Source organism: Anomaloglossus baeobatrachus, chromosome 7 (assembly GCF_048569485.1).
Source record: "Anomaloglossus baeobatrachus isolate aAnoBae1 chromosome 7, aAnoBae1.hap1, whole genome shotgun sequence".
NCBI classification, from domain to species: Eukaryota; Metazoa; Chordata; class Amphibia; order Anura; family Aromobatidae; genus Anomaloglossus; species Anomaloglossus baeobatrachus.
In genome coordinates this window covers 6,466,895-6,486,453 of record NC_134359.1, presented here as the reverse complement: position 1 = coordinate 6,486,453, position 19,559 = coordinate 6,466,895, and the positions used below count along the sequence as shown (strand labels likewise).

At 50.6% G+C, this 19,559-nt stretch overlaps 1 protein-coding gene across 1 annotated transcript; it reads left to right on the top strand.

The window, feature by feature from the left end:
- On the top strand, positions 1-18,688 carry LOC142245764 (uncharacterized). The gene is made up of 3 exons (XM_075318719.1): positions 1-76; positions 7,993-9,047; positions 18,524-18,688. The coding sequence occupies exons 1-3, from the start codon at positions 1-3 to the stop codon at positions 18,686-18,688; spliced, it is 1,296 nt and encodes a 431-aa protein (XP_075174834.1).
- Positions 18,689-19,559: the final 871 nt, after the last annotated feature.

Sequence of the window (19,559 nt, the reverse complement as noted above, 5' to 3'; positions counted from 1 at the left end):
ATGCTGCAGGTTATCCTCCCAGATCTTACTGAATATGGCATTGTGATCCATATAAGCCTGGGAGAACTGACAGCCTGTAAGTATGACATCCACTATTCGCTGAAAGGTACCTGGCGCATTCTCCATCCCAAATGGCATGACTGTTGTGAATGTCAGTTATGCTTTGGCTGCTGGGAGGCTCCCTCTTGTGGCCAGGAATGGTTTGGACAGAGACCAGGTGTGTTGAGCAATGGGCGTTTCCATTGCTAACTCTCTGCCTATTTAAACCCTGGTCTGTTAGCAGGCTATGCCGGATGTCAGTTGTTCTTTGTTCACCAGCCTGCTTCATCCTGCTTCAGACCACATGTACCCTAGATAAGTGCTTGGCTCTTTATTTGTTGTTTGGTTCTGTGAGGCAAATCCTGGGATATGAAGACGAATTATGATTTCCAGTCATAAATCGCTCTCATCACTCCATGGCCGTGCCCCCTCCCTTCTTGTTCTCAATGTCCAACATCTTGGAAGGTGTCACATCCTAGCAACACATCCCATGGCCATCTCCTGTGATATGGAGATTAGATGATGTGGGAACAATGGACACAGGATGACTCCCTGCCGTGACCCTGTGGTAGGGGCTGCTATCTAATTAGCAAGGCTATGGAAGTATCCAGACAGGACGACTCCAGTAAAATATGGTTCATATCTCGCAAGCCATATTTCCGATAAATATGGCAACCATAAAAATGGTGTCTCTGCATGCGGACGATGCTGGCACACCTTTTTTATGGGAGTAGGACATTGGGAAGTACCCCAGGCGTGATATCAGCCAATGGGGAACTAGTAGACAAGTCATGAGTCCTCTCGTTCTGTAGCTAAATTCATAACTGTCACAATGAGAGCGTTGGCGTCCGCCTACGACGCTCCCAGGCAAAGTTATGGCCCATATTCCATGTTGTGGATATTGTCCATAACTCCAGCCAGGGGTGGAGCAGTGCTCCCTCTGAGGTCACTAAGGTAGGAGGGGACCTGGATTTGCCCAGGTTGATAACCCTACTTCGGCCATTTTCCAGTGTTCTTTCGCTGGGGGTCACGTGTAGGAAACATCTGTGGGAAAGATCCTAGAAACCTGGTCTACAGCGCCCCCCTGTGGCCAGACGCACAAGGTAACTGCTGGAACTGTGTATGCCTGTTTGTAAACCATGCTTTATCTGTAACTGTACTCTGACATAACTGTATATTCTGTAGATCCCCTATTGTATATATTGTAGTTTCTAGTGTGCTTTAGGCTGATTAAATTATATAATTAATCTTGGGCTGTTCTGTTATCTCGATCTTGAACCCCACGTCTGTGTGTTCGGCTAATAGTTACCGTGAAGCGGTTGGTGGCAGCGAGTTGTGCCAAGGATTATTGTGGGGAGGCCAGTGAGATTCGGGGAGGTTTTATATATTCCGCCCGCGGAGGTCGGGGGAATATATACCCTACTCTCACCGGGGACCCTTCAATAATCGGCATAAGTAGTATAGCGGCCTCCTTGCTTATTGTCGGGCAATTCCATAATTGGCCTGACTATAAGAGGGGCGCTAGAGAGCGCGTCACGTGCTCTGTCTGTCGGTCGGGAGGTATAAAGGAGGGGTGACCCCCACTTGTTACCCCCCGATTGTGACGTACTGGTAGCCAGCGCGGGGGATTTCTGAGTGACCCCCCCGGTGGTTCGTGACAGGTTCTTTTTGCTCTTATCTGAGTTTGTCATTTACTGTGGTTGTTTTCAGTTTATTTGCATGCAGGGATCTTCCCTCTCAGTTGCTTAGCTGGAAAGCTCCCTGCAGCTATGTTTGGAGTATTGCTCCTATTAGTCCATGTGTTTGTTGCTTCTTGAATTTGTAATGGTTCCTGCTTTCCGTTCATTGGTATGACAAGAGCGCCTGGTATAGGACAGAGTTCAGAACTAGTGATCTGAGGGCTTTTTGTACTAGCAGGTTTTTGGATTTTTGCAGGGTTTTTCTCTGACCACCATCATTCCCTTTCCTATCCTGTCCTGTTTAGTCAGTAGGGCCTCACCTTTTGCTAATCCTATCATCTATTTGTGTATTGTGTTTTCCTATATCACCGCAGTCTTTGAATGTGGGGGGCTAGCTATTCTTTATCTATTTTCTGAGGCAGAGAGTTATTCATCTTTCCTTCCTTTAGGATAGCTAGTTCTCCGGCTGGGTTCGCGGTGCACAGGATGTTAGTTCACCCCTCGGCTACTTCTAGTTGTGATGGTTAGTAAGGGGATGGCGGCCAGATCAGTTGCCAATGCTCTTGTCACCTTTTACCAATGATTTATGGTGGTCTTCCATGGTTCCGGATCATAACATATGACTATAAATTGGAACAGACCAAAGTGGGTGAGAAAGTCTGAACGCTCCTAGGTGCCCGGTGTCAAAGGGATCTGCTAGTAGCCTTTACTGACATCTAGGGTAGACACAAATGTCGCTACCCCGATCTGGTGTAACAAATCATCTATTCAGGGCATGGGGTATGTATCGGTGATGGTAATCTTGTTAAGTCTCTGGTAGTCCACACAGAACCTTGTGTTGTGGTCCTTTTTCAGGACAGGAACTGTGCTGGCTGCCCAGGGACTGCACGAGGAGACCACCACTCCCAACTAAGTTTTCATCCACTTCCTTCCTAATCTTCAGCTGAACCTTGGGTGCCACTCTGGGCTATTGAATTGGCCTTGTTATCCCAGTCTCCACTCACACCTGGGGGGTTTGACCAGGCTTGATAGAGAAGAGCCCACGATACTGGTCTAATAACCCCTTAGTTGACTGGATTTGGCTGGGGTGATGCGATCCCTTAAGGTGGCCACCATTCTTTTGTCAGTGTCCTAAATACCCCAAGCTGCCCCACAATGCTGTGTACAGTCATGGCCAAAAGTTTTGAGAATGCTACAAATATTAATTTTTACAAAGTCTACTGCTTCAGTTTTTCTAATGGCAATTTGCATATACTCCAGAATGTCATAAAGAGTGATCAGCTTAACAGCAATTACTTGCAAAGTCAATATTGGCTAAGAAAATGAACTTTAACCCCCAAAACACATTTCAACATCATTGCATTCCTGCCTTAAAAGGAGCAGCTAACATGTTTTAGTGATTGTTCCAGTAACACAGGTGTGGGTGTTGATGAGGACAAGGCTGGCGATCAGTCAGTCATGATTAAGTAAGAATGACACCACTGGACACTTTAAAAGGAGGCTGGTGCTTGGTCTCATTGTTTCTCTTCAGTTAACCATGGTTATCTCTAAAGAAACACGTGCAGCCATCATTGCTCTGCACAAAAAAGGCCTAACAGGGAAGAGTATCGCAGCTACAAAGATTGCACCTCAGTCAACAATCTATCGCATCATCAAGAACTTCAAGGAGAGAGCTTCCATTGTTGCCAAAAAGGCTCCAGGGCGCCCAAGAAGGACCAGCAAACGCCAGGACCGTATCTTAAAACTGTTTCATCTGCGGGATGGGACTACGAGCAGTGGCGAGCTAGCTCAGCAATGGCAGCGGCTGGTGTGAGGGCTTCTGCACGCACTGTGAGGCGGAGACTGCTTGAGCAAGGCCTGGTTTCAAGGAGGGCAGCAAAGAAGCCACTTCTCTCCAGAAAAAACATCAGGGACCGACTGATATTCTGCAAAAGGTACGGGGAGTGGACTGCTGAGGACTGGGGTAAAGTAATTTTCTCAGATGAATCCCCTTTTCGATTGTTTGGGACATCTGGAAAACAGCTTATTAGGAGAAGAAGAGGTGAGCGCTACCACCAGTCTTGTCTCATGCCAACTGTTAAGCATCCTGAAACCATTCATGTGTGGGGTTGCTTCTCAGCCAAGGGAATCGCACCACTCACAGTCTTGCCTAAAAACACAGCCATGAATAAAGAATGGCACCAGAATGTCCTCCAAGAGCAACTTCTCCCAACTGTCCAAGAGCAGGCGCCCAACAATGCCTTTTCCAGCATGATGGAGCTCCTTGCCATAAAGCAAAGGGGATCACTAAATGGCTCATGGAACAAAACATAGAGATTTTGGGTCCATGGCCTGGAAACTCCCCAGATCTTAATCCCATTGAGAACTTGTGGGCAATCATCAAGAGACGGGTGGACAAACAAAAACCAACAAATTCTGGCAAAATGCAAGCATTGCTTATGCAAGAATGGACAGCGATCAGTCAGGATTTGGTCTAGAAGTTGATTGAGAGCATGCCCGGGAGAATTGCAGAGGTCCTGAAGAAGAAGGGTCAACACTGCAAATATTCACTTGCTGCATTAACTCATTCTGTCAATAGAACCTTCTGGTCTCATAATATGATTGCAATTATATTTCTGTATGTGATGTAAACATCAGACAAACACAATTAAAAACCAGAGGGAACAGATCATGTGAAAATAGCATTTTGCTGTCATTCTCAAAACTTTTGGCCATGACTGTATTGGTGGAGGCATTCTCCTGAGACCGAGCCTCTCACATAGGACAGTATATGAGCCCCTCCTTCCCCACAGTGGTGATGGCTCCATTGGGTGTACAATCCCCATCACGTAATAGGACTAGTGGGTGGGAGAAAAATTGCTTGAGGTGAAGTCCCTGTGATACTAACAAGAGTAATGGAGTGTTTGCTTTACTCTGATTACCAGTCTTGTGCCTTGTTTTTATGACTGTGTTCGTGTGAAATGCATCTCCCATGGCGCACCTCACGATCCATTAACATTTTATTGTTTACTTTTAAACTGACAAGGAAAACAAATACCTAATAAAACACAGCAATGACATCGATGTAACCAGCGCTCCGTCCTGGAAAACGTTGTCATCCCTTAAGGCCCTGTGAGGTAAATCCGGAGATATGACGATAAATCATGATATTCAAGTTATGTCAGGAAGCCCTCTCCTGGTGTCACCCCCCCTTTCCTTCACACAACTTGTTTAGCAACCCATCCCATGGCCATCTCCTGTGATATGGAAATTAGGTGATGTGGGAACAAAGGACACAGGATGACTCCCTGCCGTCACCCTGTAACAAGAGTTGTATCTCATTATAAGGCTCTGGAACTAGCCAGACAGAACGACTCCAGTAAAAAATGGTTCATATCTCGCAAGCCATATTTCCGATAAATACGGCAACCATAAAAATGGTGTTTTCGCATGCGGACGATGCTGGCACACCTTTTTTATGGGAGCGGGAGCTTGGGAAATACCCCAGGCGTGATATCAGCCAATGTGGAACTAGTAGACAAGTCATGAAACCTCTCATTCTGTAGCTAAATTCATAACTGTCACAATGAGAGCATTGGCGTCCGCCTACGACGCTCCCAGGCCAAGTTATGGCCATATTCCATGTTGTGGATTTTGTCCATAACTCCAGCCAGGGGTGGAGCAGTGCTCCCTCTGAGGTCACGAAGGTAGGAGGGGACCTGGATTTGTCCAGGTTGATAACCCTACTTCGGCCATTTTCCAGTGTTCTTTCGCTGGGGGTCACGTGCAGGAAACATCTGTGGGAGTTCCTGGAAACCTGGTCTACAGCGCCCCCCTGTGGCCAGACGCACAAGGTAACTGATTGAATTGCATACCTGTTTGTAAACCATGCTTTATCTGTAACTGTACTCTGACATATGTATATTCTGTAGATTCCCTATTGTATATATTGTAGTTTCTAGTGTGCTTTAGGCTGATTAAATTATATAATTAATCTTGGGCTGTTCTGTTATCTCGATCTTGAATCCCACGTCTGTGTGTTCGGCTAATAGTTACCGTGAAGCGGTTGGTGGCAGCGAGTTGTGCCAAGGATTATTGTGGGGAGGCCAGTGAGATTCGGGAAGATATTATATATTCCGCCCGCGGAGGTCGGGGGAATATATACCCTACTCTCACCGGGGACCCTTCAATAATCGGCATAAGTAGTATAGCGGCCTCCTTGCTTATTGTCGGGCAATTCCATAATTGGCCTGACTATAAGAGGGGCGCTAGAGAGCGCGTCACGTGCTCTGTCTGTCGGTCGGGAGGTATAAAGGAGGGGTGACCCCACTTGTTACCCCCCGATTGTGACGTACTGGTAGCCAGCGCGGGGGATTTCTGAGTGACCCCCCCCGGTGGTTTGTGACATATTGGTGGCATAGCGGTGGGATCGAGATAATAGTGTGTGTGAGTGTGAGACCCATACTCCCAGACACTAAAGACTGCCTGCAGCAGCTGTGGCTGCTGGGGTCTTCAGACTAGCTCAACACTAGAGTGTCAGAGTGCAGATACTGTAAGGTGTGTGGAGGCATCAGGTGTCAGTTCTGTGTCAGTGACCAAAAGTCTGCAAGAATGGCTGAGAGCACCAGGAGCAAAGCCAAAGGAATGGCCGATGCTCAGGCCAGAGACGATGAGGAGGTTGTCCACGAGCCCTCCAAGAGCCCGACGCCAGAGAACAGCTCTGCAGAGGACATCGCACAACCTGGCACTGCTGGACAAAATGAGGAGGAGCTCGCCCAAGGGTCCTCAACGAGCCAGATGCCAGCCCTCCGCTCTGCAATGGACAGTGAATCACCAGGCTCCGCAGCGGGCCGCAGATCACCACGTGCCATTCCACCGAGCCTGGGAGGCTCGGATAGCCTTCTTCAAATGGCTATGGCCCTTCTCCAGGCTGGAGACCAGGAGGGCTACAAGGAACTCCTGGCAGAGCGCAGGGCAGAGCGGCAGGCAGCGCGTGAAGAGCGCCAGGCAGAGCGTGAGGCTGCGGAGCGACGGCAACAGGCAGACCGTGACCACCAGCTGCAGCTAGCTCAGCTCCGGCCCTCATCAGCCACACGTGACCTTCAAGACACCAAACTTCCAAAGGTCCGTGTTGAGGACTTCCCAGTGCTGGAGAAGGATGGAGACTTGGACTCTTTCTTGACTGCTTTTGAACGGACTTGCTTGCAGCACCATCTGGACAAGGAGCAGTGGGCCAAATACCTGACCCCCCGTTTAAGGGGTAAGGCCCTGGATATCCTTGGGGACTTGCCTGCTGAGGCAGATCAGGGCTACGACACCATCAAGCGGGCCCTGATCCAACAGTACAACCTCACCCCAGAGTCCTACCGCAAGAAGTTCCGGAGCCTACAGAAGGGACCAAAGGACTCCTGGGCTGACCACAGGCGGGCACTTGCCCGAGCTGCCGACCACTGGACCCAAGGCCTGCAGCTTTCCACCGGACCGGAGATCCTGGACTTGTTCATCACGGAGCAACTCTTGTGGAACTGCCCTGAGGATCTCCGCCAGTTCATCCGAGACCAGAAGCCAAAGGGGTCCACGGCTACAGCTGCCCTGGCCGATGACTACACCAACAATCGGGCTCCTGAAGCCAGGAGAGCAGCCACCAGCAGCACCTGGAGAGGGGGTAAGATGAATTCTGCGACTGCCCCACCTGCCCCTAGACTGCAGGGGGTGTCCCCCTCAACTCCCCTCTCCAGGCCCGTGGCAGAACCAAGACGGTGCCACCAGTGCAACCTACCTGGACACTTCAAGGCCATGTGCCCTCAGCGTCCCAAGGCCCCGGCTCCGTCCCCGTCCCAAGGGCCGCCCAAGGTGTATTGTGTGGGTGGGGGTGGTGGTAGGTCCCTGGACAGCTTCCAACCTGTCACCGTCGGCCGGTCTGTGACCATAGGACTGCGAGACAGCGCCTCGGAGGTGACTCTGGTGCGGCCTGAGATGGTGTCCCCCCAAGACTTGATCCCTGGAAAAACCCTCGCTGTCTCCGGGATTGGAGGCATTGACCCGGCGCTGCCTGTTGCTGACATTTATGTGGACTGGGGCGCAGGGCGAGGGGTGAGGGAGGTGGGGGTAACTGATCGGATCCCCGCAAACGTGCTACTTGGGACAGATTTGGGGCAGATAACCTCCCAGTTTGGGCCCAAACCAAGGGCTGAACCTTCAGCCAGTACTGACATGCCTCCGGATAATGTTAATGTGTTATCTATGAATGATGTAAGGGAGGAGGGAGTGAACTCTGATATTTCTGCTTGCATAGACACCATAGACACACACACAGCTGCAGCTGTGACAGGGGAGGGGGTCAGAGAAAGGTGTGACAATGCCTCTACAAGTAATCAGCCTGTGAGCTGGGATCTGCTGCCCTCTGCAGGGATAAGCAGAGAGCAGGGTGCTGCAGGGGGAGGACCAGTGTGTGGGGTGGGGGCTACCACAGCAAATGTGGGGTCCCCAGAGATTTCACAGCGGGGTTCTGTTGCTGCAGGAGGGGAACAGGCAGGTGAGATTGGGGCCGGTCCAGGAGCGGAAGTGCTCCCAGGTAAGATCTCGGTGCATGGTTCCCCCACAACCGGGGTGTCAGGAAGCCAGGTCGGTCTGCCTGAACCGGCGACTTGGTCAGGAACGGAGGAGGAGCAGGCACGACCCACGGTCGCAGCGGCTGTGGCCGCTGTCACCCGCAGTGGGAGTGCTGGAAGCCAAGGGGCCTCCCGGAGGTCCGATAGCTCTTCCCCTTCTGACCAAGTGGCAGCCGAGTCAGGTGGAGGCCAGGACACAGGTCCCGGGGTACTGACCGAAGATGTGACAGTCTCGTCGATTCTGGCCACATCTAGTCAGGGGTTTCAGGCAGCGTTAGAAGCTGACGACAGCCTGAAAGCTCTTAAGGAGCAGGCGGCACAGCCTCCCTCGGACTCGGACCCGGAGCGAGTGGTCTGGGACCAAGGACGGCTGTACCGGGCCACGGTCCAGCAGGGTTCACCGGAGGCGTGGCCCAGGGACCGACAGTTGGTGGTACCCTATCCGTTCCGGACGGAGTTGTTGCGGATCGCACATGAGATTCCGATGGCCGGACACCTAGGGATCGCTAAGACCAAGGCCAGGTTAAACCAGCATTTCTACTGGCCAAAAATGGGGGCCGATGTGGCTGCCTACTGCCGTTCGTGTGAAACCTGTCAGAGAGTGGGGAAGGCGGGGCCACGCCCCAAAGCCCCACTGGTATCTCTGCCCATCATCGATGAGCCTTTCAGGAGGGTGGCTGTGGATCTGGTCGGCCCGCTGGCCATCCCCAGCAGCTCCGGGAAACGCTTCATACTGACGGTAGTGGACTATGCCACCCGGTACCCAGAAGCAGTGGCCTTGTCGTCCATTCGGGCTGACAAGGTGGCCACCGCATTGCTGGAGATTTTCTCCCGAGTGGGTTTTCCCCAGGAAATGCTCACTGACCGGGGGACCCAATTCATGTCCCAGCTGATGGAGGCCCTCTGTAAGCAAGTCCAGGTGCGACATCTGGTGGCCAGCCCGTACCATCCACAGACTAATGGCCTGTGCGAGCGGTTCAATGGCACCTTAAAGCAGATGCTTAAGATGTTGGTCGACTCCCATGGGCGTGACTGGGAGCGGTATCTCCCACACCTGTTATTTGCTTACCGGGAGGTTCCACAGGCCTCAACAGGATTCTCACCGTTTGAGCTCCTGTACGGGCGACGTGTGCGGGGCCCCCTGGCTCTGGTGAAAGAGGCTTGGGAAGGGGATTTGGCCACCCCTGGAGTGTCGGTTATCGAGTATGTCATGCGCTTCCGGGACAAAATGCAGGCCTTGACGCAACTGGTACACGACAATATGGCTCAAGCCCAGGCCGATCAGAAGCGTTGGTACGACCAGAACGCTTGTGAGAGGACCTACCAAGTGGGTCAAAAGGTGTGGGTACTGGTCCCCGTACCACAGGACAAGCTTCAGGCAGCCTGGGAAGGCCCATACCTCGTGTACCAGCAGCTCAACCCTGTGACGTACCTGGTCACCCTGGACCCTGCCCGTGGAAGGCGGAAGCCCTTCCATGTGAACATGATGAAGGCACATCATGAGCGGGAGGCATGTGCGCTCCCCGTGTGCAACCTGCCCGAGGAGGGAGAAGCGGAAACCCTCTTGGATATGCTAGCCCAGGTTAGGGCAGGCGGATCCATTGAGGATGTGGAGGTTGGCCACCAGCTCTTGGAGGACCAACGGTCCCAGCTGTGGGCCACCCTACACCCCTTCCGGGGGTTGTTTACCAACCAGCCCGGAAGGACTGACTTGGCTGTCCATCACGTGGACACTGGGGATCATCCCCCGATCCGGCGTTCAGCATATCGGGTCTCCCTGGAGGTGCAGCAACACATGCGCCAGGAGATTGACGAGATGCTGAAGCTGGGGGTGATCCAGGCATCCAACAGCGCTTGGGCCTCGCCTGTAGTCCTCGTCCCTAAGAAGGACCGAACCACTCGGTTCTGCGTGGACTACAGGGGGCTCAATGCTGTCACGGTCGCCGATGCGTACCCAATGCCACGCATCGATGACCTGCTCGATCAGTTGGCCGGGGCTCAGTACCTGACCATCATGGACCTGAGCCGGGGATATTGGCAGATCCCCCTGACTCGCAAGGCCAGGGAACGCTCTGCCTTTATTACCCCATTTGGACTGTACGTGTCCACGGTGATGCCATTCGGGATGAGGAATGCCCCTGCCACTTTCCAGCGGATGGTCAACACCCTGCTCAAGGGACTTGAAGGGTACGCGGCCGCGTACCTGGATGACATTGCCGTCTTCAGTCCCACCTGGGAAGATCACCTAGAGCATCTAGCACAGGTGCTCAGGCGGGTCCACCGGGCAGGTTTGACCATCAAGCCGGGCAAGTGTCAGCTGGCCATGAGCGAGGTCCAGTACCTCGGTCACCGGGTAGGCGGGGGAACACTGAAGCCCGAGCCTGAGAAAGTGGAGGCCATCGCATCCTGGCCCACCCCCAGGACCAAGAAGCAGGTGATGTCCTTCTTGGGGACCGCTGGGTACTATAGGAGGTTTGTTCCATGCTATAGTAGCCTGGCAAAGCCCCTGACGGACCTCACCAAGAAGAAGCTGCCCTCTGCAGTCGATTGGACAATGGACTGCGAGACAGCCTTCCGGGCCCTAAAGGACGCCCTGTCCAGCCCGCCCGTGCTACAGGCAGCCGACTTCACGCGGCCATTTGTAGTACAGACCGACGCCAGTGACTTCGGCCTCGGTGCGGTGCTCAGCCAGGTGGACTCTGCGAGCCAAGAGCACCCAGTCTTGTACCTGAGCAGGAAGCTGTTACCGAGGGAAGTGGCCTATTCCACAATGGAGAAGGAGTGCCTGGCCATAGTGTGGGCCCTGCAGCGTCTGCAACCCTATCTATACGGGCGCCACTTCATCGTGGAGACGGACCACAACCCCCTCAGCTGGTTGCACACCGTCTCTGGGACGAATGGGCGACTGTTGCGATGGAGCCTTGCGCTCCAGCAATACAACTTCACCATTCGCCACAAAAGGGGCCGTGACCACGGTAACGCAGACGGGCTGTCCCGACAAGGAGAGGTCGCGGACGGGCGCACGGGGGAACACCGGAGTGTGCTGCCCCCTAGCGCCCTCAAAAGGGGGGAGGTGTGAGGTAAATCCGGAGATATGACGATAAATCATGATATTCAAGTTATGTCAGGAAGCCCTCTCCTGGTGTCACCCCCCCTTTCCTTCACACAACTTGTTTAGCAACCCATCCCATGGCCATCTCCTGTGATATGGAAATTAGGTGATGTGGGAACAAAGGACACAGGATGACTCCCTGCCGTCACCCTGTAACAAGAGTTGTATCTCATTATAAGGCTCTGGAACTAGCCAGACAGAACGACTCCAGTAAAAAATGGTTCATATCTCGCAAGCCATATTTCCGATAAATACGGCAACCATAAAAATGGTGTTTTCGCATGCGGACGATGCTGGCACACCTTTTTTATGGGAGCGGGAGCTTGGGAAATACCCCAGGCGTGATATCAGCCAATGTGGAACTAGTAGACAAGTCATGAAACCTCTCATTCTGTAGCTAAATTCATAACTGTCACAATGAGAGCATTGGCGTCCGCCTACGACGCTCCCAGGCCAAGTTATGGCCATATTCCATGTTGTGGATTTTGTCCATAACTCCAGCCAGGGGTGGAGCAGTGCTCCCTCTGAGGTCACGAAGGTAGGAGGGGACCTGGATTTGTCCAGGTTGATAACCCTACTTCGGCCATTTTCCAGTGTTCTTTCGCTGGGGGTCACGTGCAGGAAACATCTGTGGGAGTTCCTGGAAACCTGGTCTACAGCGCCCCCCTGTGGCCAGACGCACAAGGTAACTGATTGAATTGCATACCTGTTTGTAAACCATGCTTTATCTGTAACTGTACTCTGACATAACTGTATATTCTGTAGATTCCCTATTGTATATATTGTAGTTTCTAGTGTGCTTTAGGCTGATTAAATTATATAATTAATCTTAGGCTGTTCTGTTATCTCGATCTTGAATCCCACGTCTGTGTGTTCGGCTAATAGTTACCGTGAAGCGGTTGGTGGCAGCGAGTTGTGCCAAGGATTATTGTGGGGAGGCCAGTGAGATTCGGGAAGATATTATATATTCCGCCCGCGGAGGTCGGGGGAATATATACCCTACTCTCACCGGGGACCCTTCAATAATCGGCATAAGTAGTATAGCGGCCTCCTTGCTTATTGTCGGGCAATTCCATAATTGGCCTGACTATAAGAGGGGCGCTAGAGAGCGCGTCACGTGCTCTGTCTGTCGGTCGGGAGGTATAAAGGAGGGGTGACCCCACTTGTTACCCCCCGATTGTGACGTACTGGTAGCCAGCGCGGGGGATTTCTGAGTGACCCCCCCGGTGGTTTGTGACAGGCCCCGTCACACTAAGCAACATCGCTAGCAACATCGCTAGCAACATCGCTGCTAACGAACAACTTTTGTGACGTTGCTAGCGATGTTGCTGTGTGTGACATCCAGCAACAACCTGGCCCCTGCTGTGAGGTCGTTGGTTGTTGCTGAATGTCCTGGGCCATTTTTTAGTTGTTGCTGTCCTGCTGTGAAGCACAGATCGCTGTGTGTGACAGCAACAACTAAATGTGCAGGCAGCAGGAGCCGGCTTCTGCGGAGGCTGGTAACCACAGTAAACATCGGGTAACCAAGAAGCCCTGTCCTTGGTTACCCGATATTTACCTTCGTTACCAGCCTCCGCCGCTCTCACTGTCAGTGCCGGCTCCTGCTCTGTGCACATGTAGCTGCAGGACACATCGGGTTAATTAACCCGATGTGTGCTGTAACTAGGAGAGCAGGGAGCCAGCGCTAAGCATTGTGCGCTGCTCCCTGCACAAGTAGCTGCAGCACACATCGGGTAATTAACCCGATGTGTGCTGTAACTAGGAGAGCAGGGAGCCAGCGCTAAGCGGTGTGCGCTGCTCCCTGCTCTCTGCACGTGTAGCTGCGTGCACTGGTAACCAAGGTAAATATCGGGTTGGTTACCCGATATTTACCTTAGTTACCAAGCGCAGCATCTTCCACGCGGCGCTGGGGGCTGGGACACTGGTTGCTGGTGAGCTCACCAGCAACTCGTGTAGCCACGCTCCAGCGATCCCTGCCAGGTCAGGTTGCTGGTGGGATCGCTGGAGCGTCGCAGTGTGACATCTCACCAGCAACCTCCTAGCAACTTACCAGTGATCCCTATCAGGTTGGATCGTTGTTGGGATCGCTGGTAAGTTGTTTAGTGTGACTGGGCCTTTAGTCTTGGCCTCCGCTCTGCGTCCAATAGTCCTTGCTGCCTGCCGTTCAGGGTTCCTCTGTGTCTCCCGGATCTCCAGCTGTCGTGCATTGCTGAGGATGCGCTGATAATCCGTATATGAGGGGAAGGACAATCCAGATGTCCACGACACCCGGCCCGAGTGCAGACTGTGATGACCCGATACATCTCACTGAGCTCCACAGCCTCAGGTATAGCTGGAGTCCCTCATGTCACTCTCCCACCTGTATCATGGACATGAGAGTATGGTTGAAAGATGGGTCCATCCCCCACAACAGGTATTAATGATTTGTGCCACCTGACCCCATGGTTCTGACGCGGGGCATTTCTGGTGGCTTGCTGTTACCATTGTCCCTGTTGCTGTGGAAACGCCACCTAATCGCCTAAGTTTCTATGGTAATGTCATATATGCAGAGCAGTGCGATACTGGATGTTGTGGGATGTGTGGTACAGGCCAAGGTGAGATGTGTCTGACTCTGAGTAGCGGTGAGCTACCAACTCAGACTCCTAAAATGTAGAAACAATTGGAGGCAAAGTGAAAAAAGATCCCACAGCGACCAGATTCCACCATGCTCTCAAAGAAGTAGAAGAGTTGAATGTTCATCAAACTGCAGGAGGTGATTCCTCTAAACCTGGAGATTGTTAGATGTCGCCCGTGTGGTCACCTCTGCCACCAACCGAGGTTACTGTAGAGAGTTTGCTCTCCAGCCTTACAATACTGAGGTCAGATTTGAGGTCCTCTATGAAGGAGGATCTGATGGAGGCCATACTATTCCTCACAACAATTCATAGACTGCACAAATGTTATTCCGGACATTTTTGTTGAAAACTGTTTTTTCCACTTACTGCACAGTGTATGGCATATTTACAATTTATTAGTTTTTTGCAGGGCTGTGGATTTAGTAAGCCAAACCTCCGACTCCTACTCTCTCATACGTGGCTCATGTTTAACCCTTGACTTACCTCTACGTCATACAAGTCAGTCCATTCCTGACCAACGTCATGGCGATCACGGGTGCTAAGGCGTTGTACGCCCGTGATCGCTGCCGGGTCACCAGCTGATGTTACAACCGGCACCCGGCTCTCACTGCCAGGAGTGCAACAACAACATATAATGATCCAGCATTGCTGTGGATTATATCGGTGATCAGATCACTAAAAGGACGAAATAATAAGTTAAAAACAGTTTTAAAAATTGCTAACAATATTAAACAAAAAATCTGAAAAACTAAAGAACAAAAAATATATATTCCAAGAAATATGTAAATTTATATATAAACCCAAACAAACAAACTACATATATTTTGTAACACCACATCCGTAACAACCTGATCTATAAATCAATCGCACTAGTTAACCCAGGGGTCTCAAACACACGGCCCGCGTGCCGCATGTAGCCCCTCGGGGTAGTTCGTGCGTCCCCCAGGCCCGTGCCCCTGGTCACTATCGTGGCAGGTGCAGGGGCCGCACCCACTGTCTGCACTTTACGTCAGATGAATGTGTTGCTGGGGCTGCACTCTCGCGCCAGCAATACAATCATCTCACATAAATCACTGACAGTGACACTGCAGCTGCCGCGATAGTAACGGGCACGGGCCTGGGGGCCGCACGAAGCAGAGATGAGGCAGCGGAGGGAGCGCGGGACAGGTGGGAAGAATGGTGTGTGTGTGTGTGTGTTGGACGTTAACCCCTTAGCGACCTATGACGTACTGGGTACGTTATGGCTCCCTGGTACTTAAGGACCCATGACGTACCCAGTACGTCATGGTGAAATCGCGGCCCCGGTGGCTACGATCGCTGCAAATATCTTAGATTCGGGGAGGAGGGGACCTCAGGAGGGGTGGTGTCTCCTCCCCGGACCTACGGAGGCTGTGATTGGCTGACGAACGCCGCTCAGCCAATCACAGCCACTAATGTTTCAGCCATTGAAAATCACTGAAACATTGAAATCCAGCCAAGATCAGGGCAGCTGTAGCCCTGATCATTGGCTGGAGCTGGGTGACCTGTGTTTCACCCGCCCCCAGCTCTGATTGGAGAGACCGGCCTTGTGACTGATCTCTCCAATCACTGTGGATCTGGGGCCGCAGACCACTCCCCTCAGCTTCACTCCGGCGTCTGTGGAAGGTGAGGTGAGCTGCTGACCCATTACTACAGGATGGGGACAAACTGCGCACATTACTATGAGATGGGGATAAGGCTGGGGACATTACCATAGGATTGGCACATTACAAGGATGGGCACAATACTGTTGGATAGGGACATTATTACTATAGTATGGGGACATTAGGATAGGGACTACGATGGGCACATTACTATAGGATAGGGACTAGGATTGGCACATTACTATAGAATGGGGACAAGGCTGGGAACAGTACTATAGGATGGGGACAAGGTGGGCACATGACTCTAGGATGGGCACAGTACTATAGGATTGGGACATTACTACAGGGTGGGCACATTACTGTAGGATAGGGACATTACTACAAGGGGACAAAGATGGGAAACATTACTATAGAATAGGGATAATGCTGGGGACATTACTATAGGATGGGCACATTACTATAGAATGGGGACAGTACTATAGGATGGGGACATTGCTACAAGGGGACAAGGATGGGGAACATTACTATAAGATGGGGGACAAGGATGAACACATTACTATAACATGGGGACAAGGATGGGGAACATTAGGATGGGGACAAGGATGGGCACATTACTGTGGGATGGGGCACAATACTATACAAGGGGACAAGGATGGGCACGTTACAACAATATGGGGAACATTACTAAAAGATGTTGGTCAAAATTTCTATATAGTGCTAATTGTAAGACTATTAGTTACAAGAGAGGAATAATATATAAAAAAAAATGTTTATATTTAAACAAAGAATGTGCACGTTTGCTATAATGAACAAGTGAAAATGTTCAAAATCAGTGATCCCAATATGTGTAAAAAAATAAATAAATATATTATATATGGTACCAATAAAAATGTCACTTTGTCCTGCAAAGAATGCGGCCCCCTAAATTATTTTTTTTCCTCTGTGCGGCCCATACACCCAGCTGAGTTTGAGACCCCGGAGTTAACCCCTTCCGTGAACACGGCCCAAAAAAAGTAGCAAAAACTGTCTTTTTATCATACAGCTGACAAAGTAGAATCATTTGATCAAAGTCATATATAAAAAAAGTTACCCCTGAAAATGTCACCGTGTCCCACAAAAAAACAAGCCGCCATACAGCTCCATCAGCGTAACAATAGAAAAACTATAGCTCCCAGAATACAGCAATGCAAAAAGTGTTTTTTTTCTATATAATTGTTTTTATGGTGGAAAAGCAGGAATTTTTTCCAACTCATTCAATATCAGAAATGGGACTCGACAAGGATGTCCTCTGTCCCCCCTTCTGTATGCATTGGTGATGGAACATCTAGCCATAGCCATCAGGAAGAACCCTGATATTCATGGGATCTGCATAGGTAAAAAAAGCTCATAAACTGGCCCTACATGCTGACGACCTCCTTTACATCGTGAACCCTGAAACATCTCTCCCATCTATCCTGAAGGAGTTTGAGCGGTATGCTGTGGTTAGTAATTTCAAGGTTAATACCTCTAAATCGGAAATCCTAAATATCACCCTTCCCACTAAACGTAAATCCTCTCTGCAAGAAGCCTTTCCCTTTAAATGGTGTGCTACTGCTCTGAAATATCTAGGGACTTATCGAACGCCTCACATCTATTTAATTTTAACTACAAACCACTACTGCAGCGCATTGACGCTGATCTTCAGGCTTACAATTTGCAGGCTCTGTCCTGGTTTGGACGTATCAACGTTTTAAAAATGGATGTCCTCCCCAAACTCCTTATTCTTTTTTAAGCAGTTCCTATTGCCGTTCCCAGATTCTACTTTGCCCATCTTCGACAGATTACGACAGCTTTTGTATGGAAAAAACCCCGACTGGTCTTTAAATACTTGACGAGACGTAACACAAAAGGGGACACAGGACTTCCAGATTTTCGCTTATATCATACATCAGCTATCCTGACCAGAGTAGTAGATTGGTTTCATGGGGCCGAGACGAAGCAGTGGGTGGATATTGAAGCTAATCTTTTAGATTGGACCTTGACCACCTTGTCCTTGATCGCGAAACATAGAAGACCTAAGAGCATTTTGAATTCCCCTCTGACAAGGGACCTACTCATCATTTGGGACAGAACTAATGCTCATTTTAATCTGTCTGAAGCATGGGGCCCCCTGACACCCCTTTTTTGATAATCTCGACTTCCTGCCGGCTGTTGGTGTGGACAGGTTTATGATCTGGTCTAGATCCCAGAGGCCTAGGGTTGGCGCTACCCTGGTGGGAGCGCCTTCTCTGCCAACCTTACAGCATTTCCGAGCCGCCTTCCCTGATCAACAAATTCAGTGGTTCATGTACTTGCAGTTGCAATTGTTCATCTCCTCTGCTCGCTCAGCCTCCGACCAGGCCAGGGTCTGTACCATCTTTGAATCCCTTTTGATCTAACTAGAATCCCCATCCCACGTAATTTCCCAGATTTACTCCATTTTGATTGACCCAATCGATTCGGATCCAGTCTGGTATGTGAAATCCTGGGAGAAAGATCTGGGGAGTGCTTCCTCTGACCTGGATTGGGCAAAAGCTTATGTGTGTACATAGACTTCCCTTACCTTGTAAAGTGCAGGAAAAAAAATGTTAAGATCATTTCCTGTTGGTATAGGTGTCCGAAGGAGCTACACAAAATCTTCCCGACAGTCCCTGACACTTGTTGGAGATGTAATGCTGCTGAGGGATCCATGCTACATATCTGGTGGTCCTGAAAAAAACAAAGAGAAAAATTGTATGAAAAATACCCTGCCATTTACATGCTTGGAACGTGCATGTTTACTGGCTTTTTTTGTTACAGCTCAGTTTTTTGGTGTTTTTTATATCTGGTGGCCTGCCTGATAATTCAGGATTTGTGTCGTAAAGTTTTCCAAATTCATAACCACATCACGGGGCTGACAATCACATGTTCTCTGCAGATCGGTCTCTTGTCCATGATCCCCGGAGCTTTCAAAGAGATCAAGCAAGATCTTCTCCGTCATTTTGTTGCCACGACTAGAGCGATCATTCCGTGAAAGTGGAAGACGGGCGTAACCCCGACGATTCTGGAGTGGTTGTCGGAAATGGATCACATTTGCAGGATGGAAAAACTATTTTCCCACTCTGAGCTCCAGTTGAGCCAAGTTTTTCAGCTCTTGGACGCCGTGGCTTCTATTTAGAGAATCTGCAGATTTCGAGGTAATCCTTTCCTCTTAGGAACCAACCGCTTAATTTTTTGCTCGGTTCGTCCTGAGAGGTGGAGTGTAGACCTCTTTAAACCGGTTGTGTTCCAAGGGAGACCCCAAGTCCCTCCTTCCCCCTCACCCCCCTTCTGCCCCCCCATTCTTTCTTTTTCTGGTCTGTCTTTCCTCTCATTTGAATTCTTCTTAACATTCTCTTCTCCTTCCAGTTTTTATTCATCTAAATTTCGTGCTTCAGAAATCAACGTTCTTAGTTCATTGACTCAAAACCGTTCATCGCATACACGTCGTTCATTTGCTAAAAATTGCACGCCAGGTTGTTCAATGTTCCCAAGGCAGCACACAACGCAGTGTGTGACACCCAGGGAACGATGAACGGATCTTAACCTGAGTCCCGCGGCTTCCGCCGGCTATGCGGAAGGATGTGGGTAGGATGTTTATGTCCCGCTCATCTCCGCCTCTCCGCTTCTATTGGCCGGCTGCCGTGTGACGTTGCTGTGACGCCGAATGTCCCTCCCACTCCAGGAAGTGGATGTTCGCCTCCCACATCGAGGTCGTATGGAAGGGCAAATAATCGTTTGTGCAACACGGTCAACAAATTGAACGTGTCGCACATACGATGGAGGCGTGTCACATCGCATACGATATCGTATGCTTAATTGTAAGGTGTAAAGTAGGCTTAAGTCCACATGGAGAATTGTTTGTA